This window comes from Tamandua tetradactyla, chromosome 5, assembly GCF_023851605.1.
Source record: "Tamandua tetradactyla isolate mTamTet1 chromosome 5, mTamTet1.pri, whole genome shotgun sequence".
Lineage (NCBI taxonomy): Eukaryota > Metazoa > Chordata > Mammalia > Pilosa > Myrmecophagidae > Tamandua > Tamandua tetradactyla.
This window is the reverse complement of record NC_135331.1, coordinates 12,928,441-12,953,723: the sequence shown is the minus strand read 5'-3', so window position 1 is coordinate 12,953,723 and position 25,283 is coordinate 12,928,441. Positions and strand designations below refer to the sequence as shown.

General features: G+C 38.2%; 1 protein-coding gene across 5 annotated transcripts in view; it reads left to right on the top strand.

The window, feature by feature from the left end:
- The window catches only part of HECTD4 (HECT domain E3 ubiquitin protein ligase 4), a 282,965-nt gene that overhangs the window by 195,391 nt on the left and 62,291 nt on the right, over window positions 1–25,283 (top strand). For all 5 annotated transcript variants that reach the window (XM_077159888.1, XM_077159886.1, XM_077159887.1 and 2 more), the window contains exons 40-51: window positions 847–982; window positions 1,933–2,115; window positions 2,598–2,762; window positions 3,154–3,323; window positions 4,226–4,341; window positions 16,265–16,368; window positions 18,424–18,585; window positions 18,699–18,847; window positions 19,169–19,248; window positions 21,280–21,443; window positions 23,951–24,188; window positions 24,974–25,110. In XM_077159888.1, coding sequence (XP_077016003.1) covers window positions 847–982; window positions 1,933–2,115; window positions 2,598–2,762; window positions 3,154–3,323; window positions 4,226–4,341; window positions 16,265–16,368; window positions 18,424–18,585; window positions 18,699–18,847; window positions 19,169–19,248; window positions 21,280–21,443; window positions 23,951–24,188; window positions 24,974–25,110 — 1,804 coding nt within the window. The remainder of the gene's footprint in view (window positions 1–846; window positions 983–1,932; window positions 2,116–2,597; window positions 2,763–3,153; window positions 3,324–4,225; window positions 4,342–16,264; window positions 16,369–18,423; window positions 18,586–18,698; window positions 18,848–19,168; window positions 19,249–21,279; window positions 21,444–23,950; window positions 24,189–24,973; window positions 25,111–25,283) is intronic.

Here is a 25,283-nt window from a genome sequence, read left to right as displayed (position 1 = left end):
AGCTCTGAGACAGTAATGTAAGAGCACGGAGAGATACTCCTGGCTGGTTAGACATTTATAGCCAGGACATTATTTTTTCTAAGAAAGTCCCTGACCAAGAATACCATTTACAGGCTTTTTTGAGTCTTAATAAACTCTGCTCTTGCTACCTTTCCTTCTTTCAAAATATATTTCTTTTGTTCGTTCACAGGTTTTGTCACCAAAAAAATATATATATAAATATATGTGTGTGTGTGTGTGTGTGTGTGTGTTTCTTCACCACCACAACTGTATACATAAACTTCTTTCTAGGAATTGAAGGGATGAATGCACATTGCCACTGGGAAGTTTGTTCCAGGTGTTTTGTGCTTACAAGCCAGGAAAAGGTCTTTTCCTTGAACCTGATGGCCTATGTAATAAAAAGTTTGAGGTTCGTAGTGTCACAGGATTCTTCATATACCAGAAAGAATATGAAGGCATGAATTCTTCCAAGTGATAATTTAGTTTTTCTTTGTCTCCATCAACAAAATCTACTTTTTCTTGTATAAATAGAAAACATTTCCTCTGATGCTAACCCTGAAAGCCTCTTATCTTCATTTTTTTTTTTTTTAAAGGAAAGACAGAGAGAAGGAAGGAAGGATAGAAGGAAGGAAGAGAGGAAGAAAGGGAAACATCTTTTTTAAACATTTTCTTGTTTTATTGTATTTTGTTTCTCCGTTTTCGTTACATGGGCTGGGGCCGGGAATCGAACCGAGGTCCTCCGGCATAGCAGGCAAGCACTTTGCCCGCTGAGCCACCGCGGCCCGCCCTTATCTTCATTTTTAACAATCACTAGACACCAATCATTTTCCATGTTAACACTTGCAGGACTGATCCTGTCCGACCCTTTATCAGTGGGCATGTGGCAAACAGCATGGCTGCAGAAGTGATTGCCTTGCTTCACAGCTTGCTAATGGCGCCTGAATCAAATGCTGCTCAAATATGGACCACAACAGCAGAAAAGGTTTGTACATTGTTGCTGTTTCACTGAAGAAGTGAGGAGAAAGTTCGTGTTCAGTTCCAGCATTTAGATCATGCCTAGCATGGGGCTTTTTAATAAAGAGAGAGTTCCCAAATTGGCCAGATATACCTGCTATTTTTTCCCTGGAGTTTGAGTTAGCGGTTTCAGTTCTGTTAATCTACGTCTCCTGTTGCTGCCAGTGCCAATTTTGCAAAGACAGGACTGTCCTCTCTGGAAAAGAATAGCAGTCCTTGTTTCTTTTTCTTGCTTGTGTTAAATTGGTACTGACATTAGGAAATCATCCTGTCTTGGTTTATTGGATCTGTTAGGTGTACCTACTAAGTCCTAAGGATAACCTACCTAGATGCTACCTTAGATGCTCTGTCAGTAAGTGATACATCATACAAACAATAGTCCAGCTTCCTCAAAACTATAGATCTGTAATCATCCCCCCTTTCACAGAGTCCTTTGTCAAATTGAATTGCTTACCACCTATTCTAAAGGTAATTACCAAGAGTGTTGAGATATTGGCAGTATCAATGGTTTTCCTTTGGACAAGCAATTGCTTTAGTTTAGGGGTTTTATTAGCACAGTGTTTGATTCTCCCATGCTTTGAGGTTGTGCATTTTTTCTAATTCTGTCAGATACATAAGGCAAATATATGCAAATGCTACTGATTCTATCAGATAATTATTTGGTCCCTCCTATATCCAGAGTTCCTTCAATACATAGGACCTAGATACTGTTTTAGGCACACCATTATCCTGTTATCAAAACAGCTGAAGCAAAGAAAAAAAAGGGTGAGCAATGGTGGCTCAGTGGCAGAATTCTCACCTGCCATGCCAAAAACCTGGATTTGATTCCCGGAGCCTGCCCATGCTAAAAACAAGCAAACACAAAAAAAAACAGCTGAAGCTTTAATTTTTAGTACATGGGCTGCTTCTTACATTTAGGTTCTGTCTCGTGCATTGATGTATATTCCGCAATTGGGAAAGCATGCAGAGAGCATTCTAGAAAATGGCAGCAGCAGTGGCAGAAAACTTGCTAAACTTCAGAGAATTGCCCGGCAGGCCATCGCCGCACTGTGTGCACTTGGAGGCTTCAAAGAGACAATCAAGATAGGGTCTGAAGTTCAGGTACCCATCTTTATTTATTTTCCCCAAAGTCATTGCTTTCCCTATATATAGCATCCATTGATTAATTGATCATCTCTAAGACAAGTTTTTTCAACCCAGTTGGAAAAAAAAAACTTGTTCCTTAAGGCTAAATAAGGAGTCAGACAAAGTCATGAATTCTGATCTGCACTATACTACAAATTATTCAGTCAGTTTAAATGTAGTACTATGTAATGTTAACTAAATTACTTGTGTTCTTCAGTGTTATTAATATCAGCAATATTTTAGAACTGAGAGTTTGAGATGATGGTGTGTTATGATTGTCTTGCCATTATACGGCCTATTATTTGAATTCAAATCCAGAGTTTACTATCTGCATTGCAATAAACAGACTGTAGTGCCAATAATGACAACTGTAGAATTTATTCTTCTCACTTGCTGCAGGAGATAGCTGCTTACCCCCTGAGAGCTGGTAGGTAGTGCTAATCTATCTCTATCTCTAGGTTTTAGGTAGAGGAATCTCAGGAAGTGTTGGAGTAGTGGCTTCCATCAATGAACAGGAAGGTATAGCTACAGTCAGATTCCCACCCATAGACTGTAGAAAGACTTCGCAAGCATCAGACACATTGACTATTCCATTGTCTAGACTTTGTGTTCCAAGATCAGAGGTAAGGTGATTTTTAAATGCATCATAAAATGTCACTGCAAATGGTAACTGTACCGTCGTGAATAATGTGCACATACACGCACAGTATAGAAGCTCTAACTTGATTATCTTAAATTTTACTTGCAAAGTGTGTTTATATATTTGTTATAAGTATTTAATGGTAATGTCTATGAAATTTTCATCTAGATGACAAAATTCATGTCTTTGTGGGTTAGGAATATTCCACAGTATATTATATTTTAAATTGTTTTGCAGTTTTCTGAGTGGTGATTTTATTTTTTTAACTGAAAATTTAAGAATTAACTCCAGATAATAATAACACCCTCATTTCTTATAAACTAACTACTTGAATTTAACTTTTTGCCATGCCCCACCACCACCACCGCCATCAGGCATTGCCTCTTCATAAACTGTCCATTACTGAGAAGGTAGTACAGGCAGTCCAGTCCATGTTGCTTCCTCAGGAGGGAAGTCTCTCTATTCATACCTCACTTCCTGCAACAGGAGATGGGTCAGCTCCTGTGATGGCAGTCGTGCGGCTCCTGGCTGAAATAAGAACAAGGTGAGCACCCTCCAAAGACCCTCTAACTTGCTGAGGCAGTGCAAGCCAGCAGGAGTCCTTGGTGTGGGCCCCTCCACCCTGGGCTTAGTGGGTCCACGGCTTAAAGCTTATGCCACACTTTTTTTGTTGTTGTTTTATTTTTACTAGTTTTCTGCATTCCCCAACTGCACTTCAAAATTAAAGTTGGTTATTCACCTAGGAAAATCAACAAACAATTGAAGTGGCTCTGTAGGACACATACATAAGACTCCACTGATTTGCTTTATAAATGAATGTTATTCTATCACAGAAATTCCTTGGTCACTAAGCCTTTTATAATGGTTTGGGCCATATCAGTACATATCTGGTTTATCACTTTCCAAACTGATGATGTGAAAATTAGGAAATACACGCATTCATTGGTATTGGAGAGGAAAACCTTTCTCTTCCTGCAAATAAATATTTTTGCAGCAGTAATCAGTTCTGCTGTGGGTTTTTTTGTTTTGTTTTGTTTGACAATGGCATTTCTCTGAACGTTCTAGTTCATATTTTGAATCAGGTGAGAGAGATTAGCATATGGATTTCCCAAGCTTTTGGAACCCTTTTGTTCCTAAAGTACCAGTAGGGTCTCTGGTGTGCATGTTAGGAAAAGCTCTTAAGGGAGGGTACTGATTTCTCTCCATTTAGTGAAGATGGATCATTTTTCCCTTTTCTGATTGCCCATGTAATGTCAGCAGTTACTGTGTAGGACAAGTTATTTATGTATTATAAGCCAGTTCCAGCTCAGAAAAAAGCAAGTGGAATGGGTAGTTGAACCTAGTGTAAACTGGGGGACAAAATTGATTGAAATGTTTTTCATAGTTGACTTTTTTAGAGAATTTACATTGATGACTTTGAAATGTTATAAATCTTTTAATATTAAGAGCATGCCTGGTCATGGCCCAGCTTTTAGAAGACAGCTTATTTTGTGAAGAATTCATACAACAGTGTCCAGCAGCTGTTGAAGTTCTTAACCTTGTAGCCCAGGAGTGCAGTCCTGGTAAGTATCTATTATTTTCCTAACTGCCATACTACTATTGAATATTATGAGTACACTTACAGTTTGATAATGGAGTGTTAGCCATTGTCACCACACACAACTCAAACAACTAACCACTAAAAACATTTATCACAACTCACTTTCTTCCCAAATCTGGAAATGTAAATGAAAAATTTTCAATATATACTGAAGTGAAATCAGCATTTTTCAATTAAACTTTAGGCCCATGTCATTGTTTTCTTTTCTGCATTCATATTAATTCATTAGCTTCATTTCCCTACTAGAATTGTTTATGAGCATTCTTCCAGTGTTCTGGTACCAACATTTTCACAAACTGTGTGAAAGAAATGGATATCTTTAATTTATTTAATGATTTTGGTTTTATTACCTGTGTTATTTGTTTCTCATTCTGTTTGCATTTTCAGTAACTCTAATAATCTCTTTCCTATCCTGAAACATTATCCTCTTCACACTGTGGTGACTTCTCTTGGTTGACTTTCGTTTTTTAATTTGTATTCCTCCTGTATCTGATTGACTTCACCAATCTCCTTCTTCTGAAAAGAGCAGTCCCTTGGATCCAGCAGATGCTCCAGCTAGAAGATCCAGAAAGGATTCATAAATCTGAGAGACTCTAAAAATAGAGAAAAAGAACAGAAGAAAAGGAATTTGTTAGGCTAGTAGGGTGAAATTACACATGACTACATTTTTGCCAGCAATTTAATTAACTTTGTATTTCTGGTAGGTCCTTAATTCCTGCCTCTGCTTTTCAATATTCTTGACTTAGGTTGCATTCTAAGACATATTTTAACAGATTTTAGCAGGCATTTAACTTGCTGAATTAATCACTTGCTTTTCTGTAGTACTCTTTCCAGGTATCCTCTTTTATAAGTTTTATGGAATGAAGGGGTCTTAGTCTGCAGAATTAACACTGGCACTTCATATGCAAGCTAGAATCTGTAATAAAATGGAGCAGTGATTTCAAATGTTTTTGATCGTGACTTGCCTAACCTATTTTTCCTTAGTGGAAAGAACTCTGTGGTGACAGATTTGGAAAGAAATGTGTGGAAAGCCTATTATTACAAAAGAGAAGACTATGGGCTTGTGCTCATTGATTTATAGTCTCAAGTAGTGCCTGTGTCGAGTTTAAGGATCCTTAATAACTCACTTACTAGGTTATCAGAAAGAACTCTAGGGCTTAAAGTAAACATAAAAGTTTGTGAACTCCTGAGATAATTTACCCATAATCAAAGAAAAGAACCTACATCTCTGGTTGCAACGCCAGTGGATTCTTACAACTCACACATGAGACATAGATTGTGCATGGTAGAAACACTATTTCTAAAAGATTCAAAGTGGGGGATAGAGAATGGAGAGTTACTTGCTGTACTTTTATTCTGTCTTACAGCTGTGTAATATTCCATCATATGTGTATACCACAGCTTGCTTAGCCACTCGTCTGTTGATGGGCATTTTGGCTGTTTCCATCTCTTGGCAATTGTAAATAATGCTGCCATAAACATAGGTTTGCAAATGTCCATTTTTGTGCTTGCCCTCATGTCCTCTGAGTAGATACCCAGCAGTGGTATTGCTGGATCATGTGGCAGTTCTACACTTAGCTTCCTGAGGAACCGTCACACTGTCTTCCACAGCGGTTGTACCATTTGACGTTCCCATCAACAGTGGATAAATGTGCCTCTTTCTCCACATCCTCTCCAGCACTTGTCATTTTCTATTTTATTGATATGGCTATTCTGGTAGGTGTGAGATGATATCTCATGGTGGTTTTGATTTGCATTTCCCTAATAGCCAGGGAAGTTGAGCATCTTTTCATGTGCCATTTGGCCATTTGTATTTCCTCTTCTGAGAAGTGTCTGTTCATGTCTTTTGCCCATTTTGTAATTGAGTTGTCTGTCTTTTTATTAATGAGTTGAACAATCTCTTTATATATCCTGGATACTAGACCTTTATCTGAGCTATCATTTCCAAATATTGTCTCCCATTGTGTAGGCTGTCTTTTTACTTTCTTGATGAAGATCTTTGATGCACAAAAGTATTTAATTTTGAGGAGTTCCCATTTCTTTCTTTCTTTCTTTCTTCAATGCTCGTACTTTGGGTGTAAGGTCTAGGAAACCTCCTCCTATGATAAGATTGATAAGTTGTTTCCCTGCATTTTCTTCTAAAAGTTTTATGGTCTTAGATCTAATGTTTAGGTCTTTGATCCATTTTAAGTTTATTTTTGTATAGGGTGTGAGATATGAATCCCCTTTCATTCTTTTGTATATGGATATCCAGTTCTCTAGGCACCATTTATTGAAGAGACTGTTCTGTCTCAGGTGAGTTGGCTTGACTGCCTTATCAAAGATCAAATGTCCATAGATGAGAGGGTCTATATCTGAGCACTCTATTCGATTCCATTGGTCGATATATCTATCTTTATGCCAGTACCCTGCTGTTTTGACCACTGTAGCTTCATAATATGCCTTAAAGTCAGGTAGCGTGAGACCTCCAACTTCATTTTTCTTTCTCAGGATATTTTTAGCTATTCAGGGCACCGTGCCCCTCCAGATAAATGTGGTTATTGGTTTTTCTATTTCTGAAAAGTAAGTTTTTGGGATTTTAATTGGTATTGCATTGAATCTGTAAATCAATTTAGGTAAAATTGACATCTTAATTATATTTAGTCTTCCAACCCATGAACACGGTATGCCCTTCCATTTATTTAGGTCTTCTGTGATTTCTTTTGACAATTTCTTGTAGTTTTTCTTTGTATAGGCCTTTTGTATCTTTAGTTAAGTTTATCCCTAAATATTTTATTCTTTTGGTTGCAGTTGTAAATGGAATTTTTTCTTGATTTCCCCCTCAGATTGTACTCATTAATTAGCTCTAGTAGTTTTGCTGTGAATTTTTCAGGGTTTTCGACCTATAGTATATCATCTGCGAACAGTGATAGTTTTACTTCTTCCTTTCCAATTTTGATGCCTTGTATTTCTTTTTCTTGCCTAATTGCTCTGGCTAGAACTTCCAACACAACGTTGAATACACTTGCTGTGTTTTTAATGTATTTAATTTTTTAATTTCATATTTTAAAATGTCACATGAAATGTGTAGGCAATAAGATTTGATTCTCTAAAATTAAATAGTGAACATATTTTAGTCAATTCCTACTATTATTTTACATCATCTGGGGTGAATTAAGTGACACTCTTGGCCATAAAATATTACTTCATTCGTTTCTGAATTTTATAGCTTATTACAGTCCAAGGAAAAGAGTACCCAATTCCACTTGGTCTAGGATGATAATACCACAGAGCTTTTTTCCATGAGGAAATATTCCTGAGAAATCAGTTAGAGCCCTTGGTTGAAGTAGTATAGAAAGCAGATTTTGAAACTGAAGAAAATGTATATAGCATCCAATAAAGTTCTCCACTTTACTTTCCACCCTTACAGAAGCCAGGTGCTCCCAGTTTTAGCCATTTGCTCTTCTCCCTGCTTCCTATATGCAAGCATTCCCTGAGCCAGAGGTTCTCAAACTTTGAAGGTTCATAAGAACTTTCATAAGAAGCATGTTTACACTGCTTCCATGTTCTACCGGCAAGTTGAGGGTGAGCCCAGGTGATTAGGACACAGGTGACCTCCCTCAGTCCTCACTTGAAGAAACACTGTCCTGAGTTTTACCCTGAGCCACCTTTCTTCTGTGCCCTTCTCCTTTGTTTTCCTGGCTTGCAGAGCACCACCCTGGAGATCTTCTCACTTTTGGAAGTGTAACATCAGCCTCATGAATAGAATATTTTTAAAAGCAAAGTTATTATTGGTTCTGGAATCGGCTCTCCTTTTCAACACCCGGTTTTAACACCACAACGCTCAGATATTCAGTGAAATTCGATGCCTCCACCAGCCCTCCACATCCAATCACTAGTCATACCTCATTCTTTTAAAATCCTCCTGAAATTTATCCCTTTCCTTCCCATTTTTACTACCAATTCCTTAAGTCAGGTCCTTTTTACCTCTTGTTTAGATGTCTGCATTATTCCCCTTCTTCTTCCTGCCCTTTTTTTTTTTCACATTTTCATCTCAATCTTCCTGGGCCCTGAGTTGAATGACTTATTTTCAGAGCATGGCGTTTTCATTGAGTGACTTAAGCTTTCTTATACCTAGTCACTGATGTGAAGTTGTCATTTGGGATGGGTTTACAGTTGGTTCTGGTGGTTACATGTTACTATGACCAAAGAAAAAAAATCAGTCTTTTATTTATTAAATTTGAAGTATACTCGCTTTTTTATTGTCACACTAGGTACTCTAAAGTCTCCTTTTACATTAAGCCTGCCTTGCAGTGTATGTGCTCCAATTCTATCAAATACCCCCCACTGTCTTTCTTCTCCCCTAAGAATTGCTTTTATCATGCTTGCCATGGTTTCTCCTGTCTGCACTGAAATAACTCCATGACAATGTGACGTGTGACTATGAAAACCTTGTGTCTGATGCTCCTTTTGTCTATGGTATGGACAGATGAGTAAAACATATGGCTTAAAAATAAACAAACAATGGGGGAACAAATGTTAAAATTAAAAATTATTTATATTGGGTAGATGGAAATACTAATAGTCAACGAGAGAAGGGGAAGGAGTATGGTAGGTATGAGGTTTTTCTGAAGTGATGCATATGTTCTAAAAAAATGGTCATGGTGATAAATATACAGCTATGTGGTGATATCGTGAGCCATTGATTGTATGCCACATGGAATGTTTGTATGTTAAGAATGTATGTGTTGGGGCAGGCCACGGTGGCTCAGCAGGCAAGAATGCTTGCCTGCCATGCCAGAGGACCCGGGTTTGATTCCCGGTGCCTACCCATGTAAAAAAAAAGAATGTATGTGCTTGTACATTGTTTGATCGATAAAAATTTAAAAAAACAAAAAAAAGAGACAGGAAGAACTCCATGAAACATAACTACTGCTTGATTATAAGGACATTGTTGCAGGCGTTATTTTGTCTTATTATTCAGTGTTCTAATTATGTGGTCCCTTGGAATAATTTTTTATGTCATTGTAACAAAAATATTTGGGAAGTGTTTATTACAATTAGTCCTTTCTTCATGGCTCATTAGTTTGCTTTTATCGAATGGACACTGCAAATCCTGTAGCTCATCAGTTTCCATCTTTGATTTGATCACTAGAAAACACAGATCCACACTTGTGCCAAGTGTAAAGGATACCAGGTCACACACTTTGTGGCCTAGGTCTTACTCCTGGCTCCACCTATCTCTGTTTTCTCTTTGCCTCATCTCTTTTTTTAATACAATTTTATTGAGGTATATTCACATGTCATATAATCATTCAAAGTTTATAATCAGTCACTCATAGAATCATCTTCTTGTAGTTGTACATTCATCACCACAATCAATTTTAGGTCATTTTCATTACCCCAAAGAAAATAAAAATAAAAAAGAATACCCAAAACATCCCAAATCCCTTATCCCCTGTATTTTTTATTTATGTATTTTCTTTATTTTCTTACTCATCTGCCTTTATACTAGATAAAGGGATGTCAGTCACAAGGTTTTCACAATCACAAGATCACACCGTAAAAGCTATATAGTTATACACTCAACTTCAAGAATCAAGGCTACTGGATTACAGTTCAACAGTTTCAGGTGTTTCCTTCTAGCTATTCTAATATACTAAGAACTAAAAAGGGATATCTGTACAATGCATAAGAATAAGCTCCAAAATTACTTTTCTACTCTCTTTGAGGTCTCTTAGCCACTGAAACTTTATTTTGTTTCATTTCTTTTTGCTCTTTTGTCAAGTAGGCTTTCTCACTCCCACAATGCCAGAGCCACCTCATCCCTGGGAATCATGTCCCACATTGCCTAGGAGATTTATACTCTTGGGAGTCATGTCCTATGTAGGGGGAAGGATAGTGTGTTTGCTTGCAATGTTGGCTTATAGAGAGAAAGAGGCCATATCTGAGCAACGAATGGGGGTAGCTCTCTCCAGCACTTGTATCCTTCTGTTTGTTTTTTAAAGAGTTTTAGTCACACACCATACAGTCCATCCTAAATAAACAATCTATGACTCTCAGTATAATCACACAGTTACGCATTGACCACCACCATCTATATGAGAATGTTTCCATTTCTTCCACAGAGGAAGAAGAGGAAAAATAAAAAGGAAGTATAAAAAAAAATTTTTAATAAAAAGGAGAAATGACAACAACAACAACAAGAATCCCATACCCCTCCCTTATATCCCTCTTGTATCAGCATTTAGCTTTGGTATATTGCCTTTATTACAATGTTATTGTTAACTACAGACCCTGGTTTGCACTGATTGTATTTTTTCCATGTACCATCCCATTTCAACACCTTGCATTGTTAATATTCACTTGTTCACCCTCATGTAAAAACTTTCTTATATTTGTACATTTAATCACCATCCTTGTCCACTCTAGGTTTGGCTGTATTAAACAGCCTCAGTTTTTATCCTGTATCTTTCCTTCTGGTGTCATACATGCCCCTAGCCTTCCTATTTCACTTTCAACCTATTTTTGTTCTTGGGTCTAAAGTGAGTCTCTTGTAGACAGCATCTAGATGGTTCCTGTTTTTTATCCATTCTGCCAATCTGTGACTTTTAATTGGGGTGTTTAATCCATTAACATTTAATGTTATTACTGTAAAGGCGGTACTTTCTTCAACCATTTTGTCTTTTGGATTTTATATGTCATATCTTACTTTTTCTCTCTTTTTACCCTTACTGATAGTCTTCATTTCTAAACTCTTCTGCAAACCTCTCTCTCCTGTTTTTTCCTATCTGCTATAGTGCTCTCTTTACAATTTCTTATAGAACAAGTCTCCCATATACAAACTTTCTCAGTGTCTGTTTGTCTGAAAATATTTTAAACTCTCCCTTATTTTTGAAGTACAGTTTTGCCAGATATAGAATTCTTGGTTGGCAGTTTTTTCCTCTTTCAGTATTTTTAATATATTATAACATAAATATATTATTCCTTCCCATAGTCATGGTTTCTGCTGAGAAATCAATGCATAGTCTTCTTGAGCTTCCCTTGTATGTGATAGATCGTGCATCTCTTGCTACTTTCACAATTCTCTCTGTCTTTGACATCTGACAGTCTGATTAGTGTCTTGGAATAGATCTTTTCTATTTGGGGCACACTTGCTTCTTGGATCTGTAATTTTATGTCTTTCATAAGAGTTGGGAAATTTTCAGTGATTATTTCCTCTTTTGACCTTCCTACCCATTTTCTCTTCTCTTTCTGGGACACACATACACATATATTTTGAGTGCTTCATGTTGTCATTCAGTTCCCTGAGACCATGCTGATATTTTTCCATTCTTCTACCTATTCTTTTATGTGTAGGATGTCAGATGTCCTATCCTCTAGTTCACTAATCCCTTCTTCTGTCTCTTTGAATCTGCTGTTGTATGTCCTTCATTGTATTTTTCATCTCTTCTGTTGTGCCTTTTATTTCCTTAAGTTCTGCCATTTGTTTTTTCAAGCTCGCACATTCTTCTGTATGGTTACACAGTGTCTTCTTTATATCCTAATCTCTTCTGCCACATTTTTCTTCACCTCAGTGATTTGATTTAGAATATTTGTTTGAATATCTTTAATTAGTTGTTCAACTCCTGTATCTCATTTGAGGTGATTTGTTCCTTTGATTAGGCCATATCTTCATTCTTCCTAGTATAACTTGTGATTTTTGCTGATGTCTAGTCATCTTATTTTATTAGTTTATTCTGGAAGTCATTTTCCTCTTTTACCTAGGGTTTTCTTGTTGGTTGACTTTGCTGTCTGTCTGTTCTTTGGCATTCAGTTCAATTTATTCTAGACCCATAGCATAGCTTCTTTTTAACTGATCAGGATTTTTCACCTCTTATTTTTCTGGTTCTTGCTCTGCCAGATAGGAATGATCCAATCAGATTTTCCCAGATAAGATAGACTCAGTACTCAGGAAGTGGGGGTAATCAGTACCAAGTTTCCCTGTGGATGAGACTCAGCAGGTTGCCAGTCTTTCTGATGAAGCAGACTTATTTCCATGCTTTTCCTGTCCTGCCCAGCAGGTGGTGCTTATCACCCCACAGCTCCCCACTGGCACCAAGTGGTACAGTGCCTTTAATTTTCAGCTGACCCTGTCCCTGCCAGGGACATGTTTGAGACAGAAGCTGGGCCCTGCCCACCCCCTACCCCCACATTCTCTTCTTAGGGGAGATATGCCCTTTAGGGAATTATTTCTTTCACTTGACTAGTTATTTTTTTCTTTCAGATCTTAACTTTGCCCTTGCCTGGGCCAGTGTTAACAATTGAAAATGTCTGAAGCTTTGTTTAATGGGCTGCTAAAATGTAAAAAAAAAAAAAAAAAAAAAATCCTTTTCAGAGCTGGTCCCCAGACCCCCAGGTTTGTCACATAAGAGTTGGAGTTGGTACCTGGTTCTTTGAGCCCCATTTCTAGGAGCACAGCTATTCTCCAGTATTCTGAGCTCATCTAACTCCAAAAGTCTCTGGGTTTTTTTGTTTTGGGGTTCTGTTTTTTGTGGCAGCCCCACCTCCTCTCTGTAAGGAGAGACCTCAGGGTTCCTTTTCTGCTTCCTTGGAGCCTGTATTCAACATTCCAGATTTGTTAAGTAAATCCACAGTTGAAGCTTGCTTGATCTCACCTTTCCTTGCCTTTAGTAGAGACTGCTTCTTTTTCCCATGGGAGTGACTCCACAACAGCCTGCTGTGCCTGTGGGGGAGGGGCGTCAGCTTCCAGAGTTTGGGAGACTTACAGTTCTACCCTGTGATCTCTGCCCTTCCACCCATTCCAGACTGGTGTATGATGTGTGTCCCATAACGGAATTTCCTCAAACAGTTTTTCCAAACAGTTCTTGGCTATTTACTAGCAGCTGTAGAAGACTAACTAAATTCTGCACCTCCCTATACCATCATCTTGCCCCTGCCTCATCTTTCTTCTTTCTAACTCATATCATCGTATTGCGTTGTCCCCTCTTAGGTGTTTTATGTGTCTATGGTTATGGTATAAATGAATAAATCTTTCTTACTACCACCATAAACAAACCCTTTGCTTTGTATTTAATGGGCTACATTTTAGTCCTACTAAGATGTCCTTTCTTTCAATTGAGATATAATTCTCATAGTATAAAATTCATCTTTTAAAGGGTACAAGCCAGTGGTTTTTAGTACATTCAAAGAGTTATGAAACTCTCACCACTCTCTAATTCCAGAATATTTTCATCCCTCCAAAAAGAAACTCCAAGCCTGTTTTATTCCCCATTCCCCTCTCCCCCCATCCCTTGGCAACTGCTAATTTACTTTCTGTCTCTATGAAGTTGCCTATACTGGACATTTCATATAAATGGAATCATACAATATATGGCCTTTTGTGGCTGACTTCTTTCATTCAATATAGTGTTTTCAAGGTTCACCGATGTTGTAACATATCAGAAGTTCATTCATTTTTATAGCTGAATACCATTCCATTGTATAGACATAACCATATTTTGTTTATCCATTCATCAATTAATAGACATTTAGGTTGTTTCCATTTTGGCTATTGTGAGTAATTCTGCTATGGAACATTCATGCACAAGTGTTTATATGGACGTATGTTTTTGATGCTGTTGGTTGCATACCTATGAGTAACATTGCTGGGTCATATGGTAACTTTATATTTAATTTTTAAGGAGCTACAAAACTGTGTTCTGAAGAGGCTGCACTATTTTATATTCCCACCAGCAATGTAATTGGAACCTCACATCTTCGCCAACACTTGTTATTATCTGTCTTTTTTTATTATAGCCATCCTAGTGAATGTGAAGTGGTATCTCACTCTGGTTTTGATTTGCATTTTTCTGATGATGAATAAAGTTGAGATCTTTTCAAGTGCTTATTGACCATTTCTCTCTTCTTTGGAGAAATGTCTATTCAAATTGTTTGCCCATTTTTAATTAGGTTGTCTTTTCTTTACTTTTTTTCTTTCTTTTTGGGTGCATGGTCCAGAAATTGAACCCAAGTCTCCTGCATGGAAGATGAGCATTCTGCCACTGAACCACCCATGCACCCTAAGCATCAATTTTTTTTTCTCTTTTTATTGTTGAGTTGTAAGAGTTCTTTGAATATGCCAGATACAAGTCCCTTATCAGATAGGATTTACAAATATTTTTTTTCCATTCTGTAGGTTGTCTTTTCAATTTTTTGATAATGTCCTTTTTTAATGCATGGAATTTTTGAAGTCCAGTGAATCCCAGTCTATTTTTTCTTTTCTTGCTCATGCTTTTGATGTCAGACCTAAGAAACAGTTGCCAGATCCAAGATCCTGAAGATTTGCACCCAGTTTTTCTTCTAGGAGCTTTCTAATTTTAGCTCTTATACTCTTTGATCCCTCCTGTTCTAGTTTGTTAGCTGCCAGAATGCAATATACCAGAAACAGAATGGCTTTTAAAAAGGGAAATTTAATAAATTGCTAATTTACAGTTCAAAGGCTGAGAAAATGTCCCAATTAAACAAATCTATAGAAATGTCCAATCAAAGGCATCCAGGAAAAGATACCTTCGTTCAAGAAGGCCAGTGAAATTCAGGGTTTCTCTCTCAAGTGGGAAGGCACATGGTGAACACAGTCAGGGTTTCTCTCTCGGCTGAAAGGGCACATGGCAAACACAACATCATCTGCTAGCCTTCTCTCCTGGCTTCCTGCTTCATGAAGCTCCCCAGGAAGCATTTTCCTTCTTTATCTACAAAGCACTGGCTGGTGGACTCTGTCTCATGGTGCTGCAACATTCTCTGCTCTCTCTGAATCTTCTTCATTCTCCAAAATGTTTCCTCCTTTATAGGACTCCAGAAACTAATCAAGACCCACCCAAATGGGTGGAGACATGTTGTCACCTAATCCAGCTTAACAACCACTCTTGATTAAATCACATCTCTAGGGAAATGATCTAATTATGGTCTCAAGCTTTCAGTGCTGAATAGGGATGAGAAGAAACGGCTGGCTTTTACAAAATGGGATTGGGATTAAAACATGACTTTTCTAGGGTTCATACATCCTTTCAAACCAGCACACCTCTGAAGTTCATTTTTGTTTATGGCGTGAGGTACTTCTAAGATACCTTGCACTTAAGTATTCTAGACCTTTTCTCATACCAGGCTACTCAGAATTTCCTTCCTTCTCTGCTTCTTGAAATCCCATTTACTGTAAAATCTAACTTAACATTGTCTCTATTATGCCTTCCTACATCCAGGCATGAAGTCATCTTTCATTCATCTGTGCCTGTACTTGTTCCTTACATCACATAATTGCATACTATATCCTTATACTGTGTTCTGCATTGTGTCTGTGCATATGTCTTATTTCCCTTCCCAGAGTGTAAGTTTCCTTTCGGGAGCAGGGGCTTTGGTTCATGTGTCTTCATATTCACCAACATTTAGCAATGTGCTTTGCTCAAAGGAGGTGTTTAAAAGGTATTAGAGTCTTTAAAGATAAACTTAGATGATCAGAATAGCAGCTTGCACTTATTAGATGATAAGAATAATAGCTTTCATTTCTTAACTGTTTACGATATGCCAGGGACTTGGCTAAGGAATCTAGTTGCATTATTTCATCACATTCTCCCAGCAACTCTGTGAAGCATAGCTACTATTAACCCCGCATGTTGTGAGATGTTAAATACTGGGTGATGGAGTCAGATTCTAAATCCAGGTAGCCTAGCTCCAGGGTCCATGCCCTTGCCCACACTGCTGTGCTAGTGAGCTATGTGTACTAGGCAAAAATGTCTCATACTGTTTATTTACTCTTTTGTAAAACTTTGAATAGTCTCTGTAAGTGTATTTTGCCCTTACTGCAAAAAAGTTCAAGCCTACTTTGGGGGTTTTAGAAGTTGTTTTCACGGATTCCATGTCTGCCTCTCCAGGAGAGCGACTTCCGGTTGTGGAAGTCCAGTGTGAACGGCTGAGGATGCTGTACCGGGACTGTGCTCGGCCCCCACCGCCTCCACTGCAGGCTGACCGGAGACAGGTAAACCCTTCTGGTCTGCAGCAAGTGTCATAAGAGCAACTGTATTTAAAAACATTGCACGCAGGGCAATGAGCCCCAGTGGCTCAGCAGGCAGAGTTCTCACCTGCCATGCCAGAGACTCGGGTTCAGTTCCTGGACTCTACCCATGAAAAAAAAAATTAATAGATAATATAAAAGTAGTTTAAAATAAACTACTGGGATTTATTCTAAAAAAAGCCCAATGCTTTGAAAACTTTTGTTTTTATCTTTCTTTGCTTTGTATATATGTTATATTATACAATTTAAAAAGTTAAAAAAAATTAAAAAGTATTATTTTAATATTCTTTCATCGACAGTAACAAATGTACCACACCAATACTATGTGTCAATAATGGGGTTGGGGCTGTTGTTAATGGGTATGGGAGGATTTGGGTTTTCTTTTTTATTTTTATTTCTTTCCTGGAGTTATAATAATGTTCTAAAGTTGATCATGAGGATGTATGCATACAGTGAGCTGATGTTTGCATACTTCAGATGGGTTTTATTTTATTGAATATATCTTAATAAAATTAAAACAGAAACAAAAACACTGCACAGTAGTACATTAATAAAGGACTGAGGACTTGCAAAGCCACTTGGAGGTGCAGTGTGTGCAAGGACATGCTCTCATCTGAGTGTCAAAGCCCATTGGTTTGACATTCTGAATATTGAAAATTTACAGCAAAGGAGCAGAACTTAATAATTTGTGAATAATTTTTGTATGCTATCAATGACAGAAAAAGAAAGTTTGAAAAAATTAGATCTTTAATCCATTTCATTCTAATAAGTATATAGAGAAAATGAGAGAAATAGTAATTAAAAAACAAATGTGACAAAATGTTAAAATTGGTGCATCTGCGAATGTTCATAGCAGCATTATTCATAAGCCAAAAAATGGAAACAACCCAAATGTCCATCAGCTGATGAGTGAATAAACAATATGTGATACATCTACAAAGTGGAATTATACATTCCCAAAGGTGGATGTATCTCAAGAACTTGATGTGAAGTGAAAGGAGACAGTCACAAAAAAACACACATTTTATTATTCCAATTATATGAAATGTCTGAAATAAGCAAATCCTTAACGGTCAGAAAGTAGATTAATGTTAACCAGGTGCTGGGGATAGAGGGAACTGAGGAGTGACTGCTAACAAGGCATGGGGTTTCTTTTAATGAGTACGGAAATTCCAAAATTAGATTTTGGTAATGATTGCACAGCCCTATAAATATACTTTAAAACATTGAATTGTACTATTAAAATGGGTATTCATATATATATGAATTATATATTAATAAAACTTTTTTAAAGTTGATTAATTATGATAACATATCTCCCCTCCCCAATTTTGTAACTTTTTCTGTTAAGGAAATGCTGGACAAGGAAGAAAATTGTTGTAACTGGGGTAATTGTTTTTTAGAATAAACTGCCAACTTGGGGATACCGAGTCAGTTGTCCATTCTTAATAGCAGTAAGCCTGTAAAGTTTTTTGGTGCCCGCAACCTTTTATTTTTCTGAATTAAGAGTGATTGTTGTATTTTCTATTAAGTTTGCCGCAAAAATTGCCATTAAAAAAAAAAAAGTTGGTACATCCAGGTATGGGTATACAAGAGTTACTGTATCGTTTTTGCATTTTCTCATATGTTTCAAATTATTTCAAAATAAAGAGTTAGAAATATGTCAAAGAAAGCCTGTCCAGTTACCTTCACTGTGCTGTACGTGTAATTTTTTAAACAAGACTGGATTTCTGCTGTCCCTGCTGTTTCATATCCAGCTTTTTTCCAGTTGGTGCAGAATACTTTTCCATGTCAACCAATAGCAATTTAATAGTCCAGTGTATCGGTATAGTCCAGTAGTCCAGTGTATCAAAGTCTTGAGCAGCAGCTTTCAATTTTTTTCTTTAGAATAAAAAGGTGAAATTGGTGGCTCATACCTGAATTATAATACCATGAGATAAAAATTATTTTTCTTCTTTGAGTGAATAAAGAGGTTTGTGTTTGCAATTCTTCTGAACAAGGGTTTTTTCCCTAATGTAGCCCAAAGAGATTACTTGGAGCCCCTCGCGAGTGTTCCCACCTGTCCGAGCCTGCATGTTCTCATCTCACCTTACTTCAGTCACCTTCCTGGCTGACCCTAGTGCTGGTGGAGGCCTGCCCCGAGGTACATTTATCTATGCCACCTCACCACTGCCAGTTCAGGTGAGAAATCACAAGAGATGCTGCCTTTTGCCTTCTTTCAAATTTGAAGGATAAAGCCAGTTGCAGGACCCAGACTGAGCCCTCTGATTGTCTGCGTGCTTATGTTTCTTCAGGCCCCATCTTTTTACTGGGAAATTGAAATTGTTTCCTATGGAGATACTGATGATGACACTGGACCAATAGTTTCCTTTGGCTTTGCTACAGAAGCAGAAAAGCGAGATGGGGCGTGGACTAATCCAGTGGGCACTTGTCTTTTCCATAAGTAAGTGGCTGTAATTCTGCAGGTAAATGGCTGTTTGTTTCCTAATGCTTTTAAACCCAGATCCCTTTTTCCTTTGCATACAGTTTGAAAATACTGGCTTGGGTGTTTTAGTACTAAAGTAATATAATGATAATCTCTACCCAAAAACATGTGTAACATACCAGTTAGCAATGTATCTGTGTTTAGGGAAAGAGGAATTCTAATTACTCTTATGCTAGTAAACACACATTCCCACCCCCACCCCCAATCACTACTTAACTTCATGTTTGTTGACTGATTAGTCTTGTTCTTTGACTTTCCTACTTTGATTTTTTTTCTAAGCAATGGCCGAGCTGTGCACTACAACGGATCCAGTTTATTACAGTGGAAGAGCGTTCGTTTAGACGTGACTCTCTCTCCTGGTAAGTGCAGTGGGAACTTTTTTAACCCTGTGTATTTTTGTTGTTCCAGGTTTGAGTGTAAATAAATTGAACTTAAATAAATTTAGCAGTTTGAAAGGGCCAAATTATCTTTTAGTGAAAACCGGATACTCATTAATATTGTTCCCTAGTTTACATCAAAACCCTAATTCTCCAAGGCCATTATCATTTATTTAGAGTCTCCATTTGGTAAATTACGAGTCACATTTGCTTCCATTCATCCACCTTCAGAAAATTCTGATCAAAATTTTGTTTCTAAAGTTTGATCTTTCATTAGCTATTCAGTACAAACAGATGAATAGCTTCAAATAAAGAGAACTTGACCATTAGCCACGAGGTGCTTGTGAAATGCATCAGTGGTAGGTGTGTGCTGTGCTTTGCTGTCAATGCCCTGAACGCTGGTCTAGCTTTTATAAATATTCTGTGCAGATACTTCAGTCACACAGACAATTGATCAGTAAAGAAAAACAATAGAAAATACATCTATTCCCTCCTTTTTTCTAGCCTCCATAAAATAACTTAATCTGTATAGTACAGTCAATTAATTGGAATCAGTCCCCCTGCTCCAGCAATAGCAAAATATAAACACTGTCTTCTTAACATTAGAAGCAACAAAACATGTTGGCTAATTATTTTCAGACAGTATATCTTCATATCATCTCTGGTAAAACTTAAATTGTTATATGTGATAGATGGTCTGGGATAATTTTGCTGTCACTTGTCCTTGAGGAAGCTGCTTATTAAATTGTACTTTTCTAGGGAGAACTGAGTTTTCAGTTATGGTCAAGTTATGGCTTTGAATAATTTCAGAGCAAAGTTGTTTCTCCTCTTAGAAAAGAAGAGGAATCAGGAGCCCACTTTTTACAATAAAGTCTCCACCTCTGCATCAACACTTGTGGTGTTTATTCACCAACAGAGACATATGAAGTATCTCCTACATGCTAGGCAGTCTTCTAGGCCCTGGGGATGCCTTGGTGAAGTTTCCATTCTAGTGGTATCTAAAGCGTATGTCATTCTGTGATCAAAAACAAAACCTTGGAACTGCATGCATTTATTGAAGAATTCTACAATAATTTGCTTACTTACAAGGCCACACCTGGCAGCTGACCAGAGGGCAGCCAATGCAAGAGAGCTGCTGTAACAGAGATGCTTCTCTTGGTTCTCTAAGTTCTATCCCTGTAACCAGTTGCCTCATCAGAAAGTAGCGTGGCTTGTATGACCTTAGCTTCCAGCAAAAATACTTTAAAACATGGAAGTGAGGGAGCATGATGTGATATGATGGAATACCTCTAGCTTAGAGGATTGAGTTTTAAAATCTGTTTTTTTTCTATTTGTATGCTATATGATGGGGGTCACATTTCATTCTTTTTCCGTGTGACTATCCTGGTATTACATAGCTTCATTTGTTGAATTTTTGGGGGGGTTGGGGCATGGGGTGTGAGGAAGGGCATTGGCCAGAGAATCAGAACCGGGTCTCCTGCATGGCAGGCTAGAATTCTACCACTGAACTCCCTTTGTACCCCCTAAAATCTATTTTTGAAGACCGTTTCTAAATCTTCCACAAACTTACAGATATTACCCTTTTATCTTTAGGCCCTTTATATACATGATAAATATTATCTGTAAGTAACCCACATCTCAATAGAAAAACCTACAATAATCTTTTTTTTTCTTAAATCATACCCAATGTTTGGCCCTTTTTGTGTTGGCTGCCAGGAAATTAAAAGCTAAATTTAGGGTGTAATCACGGGAACCAACTGAACTCAGACACTAGGTATTTTCCTCTTTATGAATAGTTTCTGACTTGTCTTTTTAAAATTGTTTATTTCTGTTGTCTGACTTTACTGCTTTATAATTTAAATATAATGAGTTACTCCATGTCCTTTTCAGATATAACTGAGGGCATAAATAAATAAGAGAGTCAGTGGTATGTGTCACTGTCCCACTAGTTGCAACTGGGACGTCAATAAAAGAGGGAAAATGTGCTGCTTCCCTTATTTTCCTGTGCCGTAGGTGATGTGGCAGGAATTGGCTGGGAGAGAACAGAGGGGACTCCGCCTCCTCCAGGGCAGCCAGCCAAAGGCCGTGTGTACTTCACATACTGCGGGCAACGCCTCTCACCGTATCTCGAAGATGTCTCTGGTGGGATGTGGCCTGTGGTTCACATTCAGAAAAAGGCAGGTTATCTGGTTTGGAAAGGAAAACAGATTCTCCTGAGTAATGTGTTCCTAACAAGAGTGAAAAACTTAAAAAGTATCCACCCTTCCTGGGGGCAATGACAGAAGGAAAGGAGCCCACCTTTCTTTGCCTTGAACCCACAGTCTTGGATTGGACAATGCTTAATCAAGAGACTTAAGGGCTTAACTGCTTTCAACTCCATTTAGCTGTGTTTCCTAAATAGCCCAAGGAAACTGGTGTTTCTTGAAATGTCAGTAAAATGATTCTGTGATTAAATAAGTTTTGAAAGTGACCCAAGAGGTCACTGTCAGATGCTCGGGAGGAATCCCTCAGGAAAGATTCAGAAATTCAACTTTATTTAACACATATTTATGTTTAGCATATTCCCAAACATATTTATTCATGAAACTTTTTTTGTTTTGTGAAGAGCACCTGTTCTAGCGTGCTAGCTGCCAGAATGCAATATACCAGAAACAATATCTTTTAAAAAGGGGAATTTTATAAGTTGCTGGTTTTCAGTTCTAAGGCCGAGAAAATGTCCCAGTTTAAACAAGTCTGTAGAAATGTCCAATCAAAGGCATCCAGGGAAAGATACCTTGATTCAAGAAGGCCGATGAAGTTCAGGGTTTCTCTCTCAAGTAAGAAGGCACGTGGCAAACATGGTTAGGGTTTCTCTCCCATCTGGAAAGGCATGTGGTGAACATGGTCTCATCTGCTAGCTTTCTCTCCTGGCTTCCTGTTTCATGAAGCTCCCTGTGAGGCATTTTCCTTCTTCATCTCCAAAGCACAGCCTGATAGACTCACTGCTTTGTGGTGCTGCAGCATTATCTGCTCTCTCTGAATCTTCTACTTTCTTCAAAGTGTTTCCTCTTTTTATAGGATTCCAATAAATGAATCAAGACCCCCCCCGAATGGATGGAGACACATATCCACCTAATCCATTTTAACAACCACTGTTGATCATTCAAGATTGCATCAAGATCACATCAAAATGTGACTCCCTAAGTCACATCTCCAGGGAGATGATCTAATTACAGTTTCAAACATACAGTGCTGAATTAGAAGAAATGGTTGCCTTTACAAAATGGGATTAGGATTAAAACATGGCTTTTCTAGGGTACATACATCCTTTCAAACCAGCACAGAACCTATTAGAATCTACTGTTCCGTGGAACAGATTGGTAGCTCTGACATTCCTATCTCCAGCCCAGACCTCTCTCTAAACTCCAGACTTACTTATCTAGCACCCTAGGAAGCATCTTGAAATTGATGTCTTATCTATCAGCTTCTCAAAGGTAACAGGTCTAAAACTGAGCGTAACTGCCCCACTCCTAAATCTGCTTCTTCCCTAGCCTTCCTCATCTCAGAAAATGTCAACTCCATCTTTCCTGTTGTTAAGGCCAAAAACCTTGAGGTCTTCCTTGACACCTCTTTTTCTCATGCTCCACATCCAGTCTGTCGGCAAGCCTTTTTGGCTGTACCTACAAAATGCATCTAGAATCTGACCGCTTATCCCATTCCACAATTAAAACCCTGGCCCAGCCACCATCATTTTTAGGGTGGCTTAATATAATATTCTCCTAACTCCTTTTCCTACCTTGTTGTTGCTCTTTTGTATGTCTTTCCAACATAGCAGCCACAGTGATCCTTTAAAAATGTGAGTCAGATCATTTCACTCTTCCACTCTAGACCGCTCACTGGCTTCCCAGGTCACCCATTATAGAAAGTTCGAGTGCTTCCCAGAGTCTGCAAGACCCTGTAGCATCTGGTCCTGAATATGTTTCTGATCCTATCTTTGATCACTCTGTCTGTTGAGTGAATTAATTAAAGATGCCGAACTTTAAGGCAGCATTTCTCAACCTGCTCCATTCCGTTATTCAACAACTGTTTACTGAGTGCATATGCCTAGCTAAGCCCTGGAGATATAACAATAAGCAAAATAGATATAGCCTCTGCCTTCATGGAGTTATGATCAGTTGGAAGAGTTGGACATTAATCAGATTATCACATACAGATATCTATATATGTAAATCACTCCAAACTGGAAGAAATGCTATGTACAAGAATCATAAGACTTTATGGAAATAAGTACCAAGCAAATCTGATCATGTCCCCGTTACCTGAAGAAGTCATATTTGAGCTGGATCTGGAATAGTAACTGGTCTTTACTAGAAAAAAATGTTCCAGGTGGAGGGAATAACATGTGTAGTGGTCTCAAGCTGGAGAGAGTAGTGTTGGGAAGGAGAAAGGTCACCAGGAATTGCAAAGAACAAAAGCGTGCATGATGAGCACAGAAGGTAACAGAGATGGCTTGGCCAGAGCTCTTGGTACCAGTATATGCAGCTGCGCCAGCCCTGCTGCCTGGTTCCCATGTTGTACCTTACTCGGAGCCTTTCTTTTTGTTTGGCATTTACTGACATTCACCTGACGATTTAAAGAAATTAAATTTTTAAAATTTCTTAAACAACTGAATCATTCCAAATCCTTTATTTGATCTCCTTTCCAGAACACCAAAACTCGGGCTAACTTTGGCTCCCGCCCATTTGCATATGCTGAAGGTCAGGCCCACCGCAATGCTGCTGACCTATGCACCGACCTGGCAGAAGAGATCAGCGCTAACTTCGAAGCCCTGCCTTTTGCCATGGCCTCTGACAGTGACAACGATGCCGGCACTAGTATAGCATCGGACCCGGGCACACATGGGCCACCATGCCGGATTGCTGCTGTTGCTACTGCTCAGCAACGTAAGCAACCTCCTCCTAGGGCCCCACTGCTTCCTGGGGAGGGAGTGAATGCTGCTGATTCCATACACCCCTTTCACTTGGGCATCCTCATTATGAGCAGGAGTCGCAAAGTCAAGTACCCATCTGCAAAGCCGGCTGAAAGAAATAGGGAGCTGGAAGAGTTGTATTAAACTGAAAGATTCATCCCCAGGTCCAGTCAGTGCCAGCAGAATATGGCCCTGTGAAAATGCAAGCCTGGAAGATTATCTAGTTTTTATGACAGCTAAAAACTCAGAATTTTACATGAAATCTAATTTTTAAATGCTGACCATTTTTTAGGTTGTTTTAAAAACGAGGTCACTCAGGTATAGAAAATTGTTCATTTTCAATCTAGGTGGTGGGTATAGAATTGTATGCTATGCCACTTTTCTGATTTTTTGAAACATTTCATAGTGCAATGGAGAAAAGTTAACTCCCCACACTAAAGATGTCTTCAGACATGTTTGGCCCGCATGATACTGGTTTGCAAACTATTTAAGAGTCTGTTTAATTTTTTCTCACGATGAAGAACTTTCCAAATTATATGAATATAAGGAATAAATTATTCCCATGAAAACTATTTTAGGATTCAGAGTATTTATAGATGATCATTTATTCCTTGATTTTGTGCTTTAAAAATCTCCAAAATACTAGAAATCCTTCCTGTCATTTCAATTAAGAGAATCCAGTTTATCCAAGGATGACATGTTAATGATTTTTCTGTTCTGCTCTTGCTTAGAATTCGTTGTTGTCATGCTTTTTTACAGAATATGATAGTGACACTTCCTGTCACTATAAAGTAGAGCTCAGCTATGAGAATTTCATCACCTCTGGCCCAGACCCTCATCCGCCTCCCATTGCAGATGATGAGAGTGACGATGACGATGATGACGACATCCCGCAGGTACAAGGCCCGTGGATGTGGATTACAGGACTCAGCAGTGTTCACTTAGCTCCCTGGTGGCTAGAAATGACTTTGATCTGAGAATGTGAGGTTGGAATTGTCACACATTCAATTACATAATTGTCTTTGAACAGTGAGTCTGCTATTCATATAACATAAATGAATAGCAATCT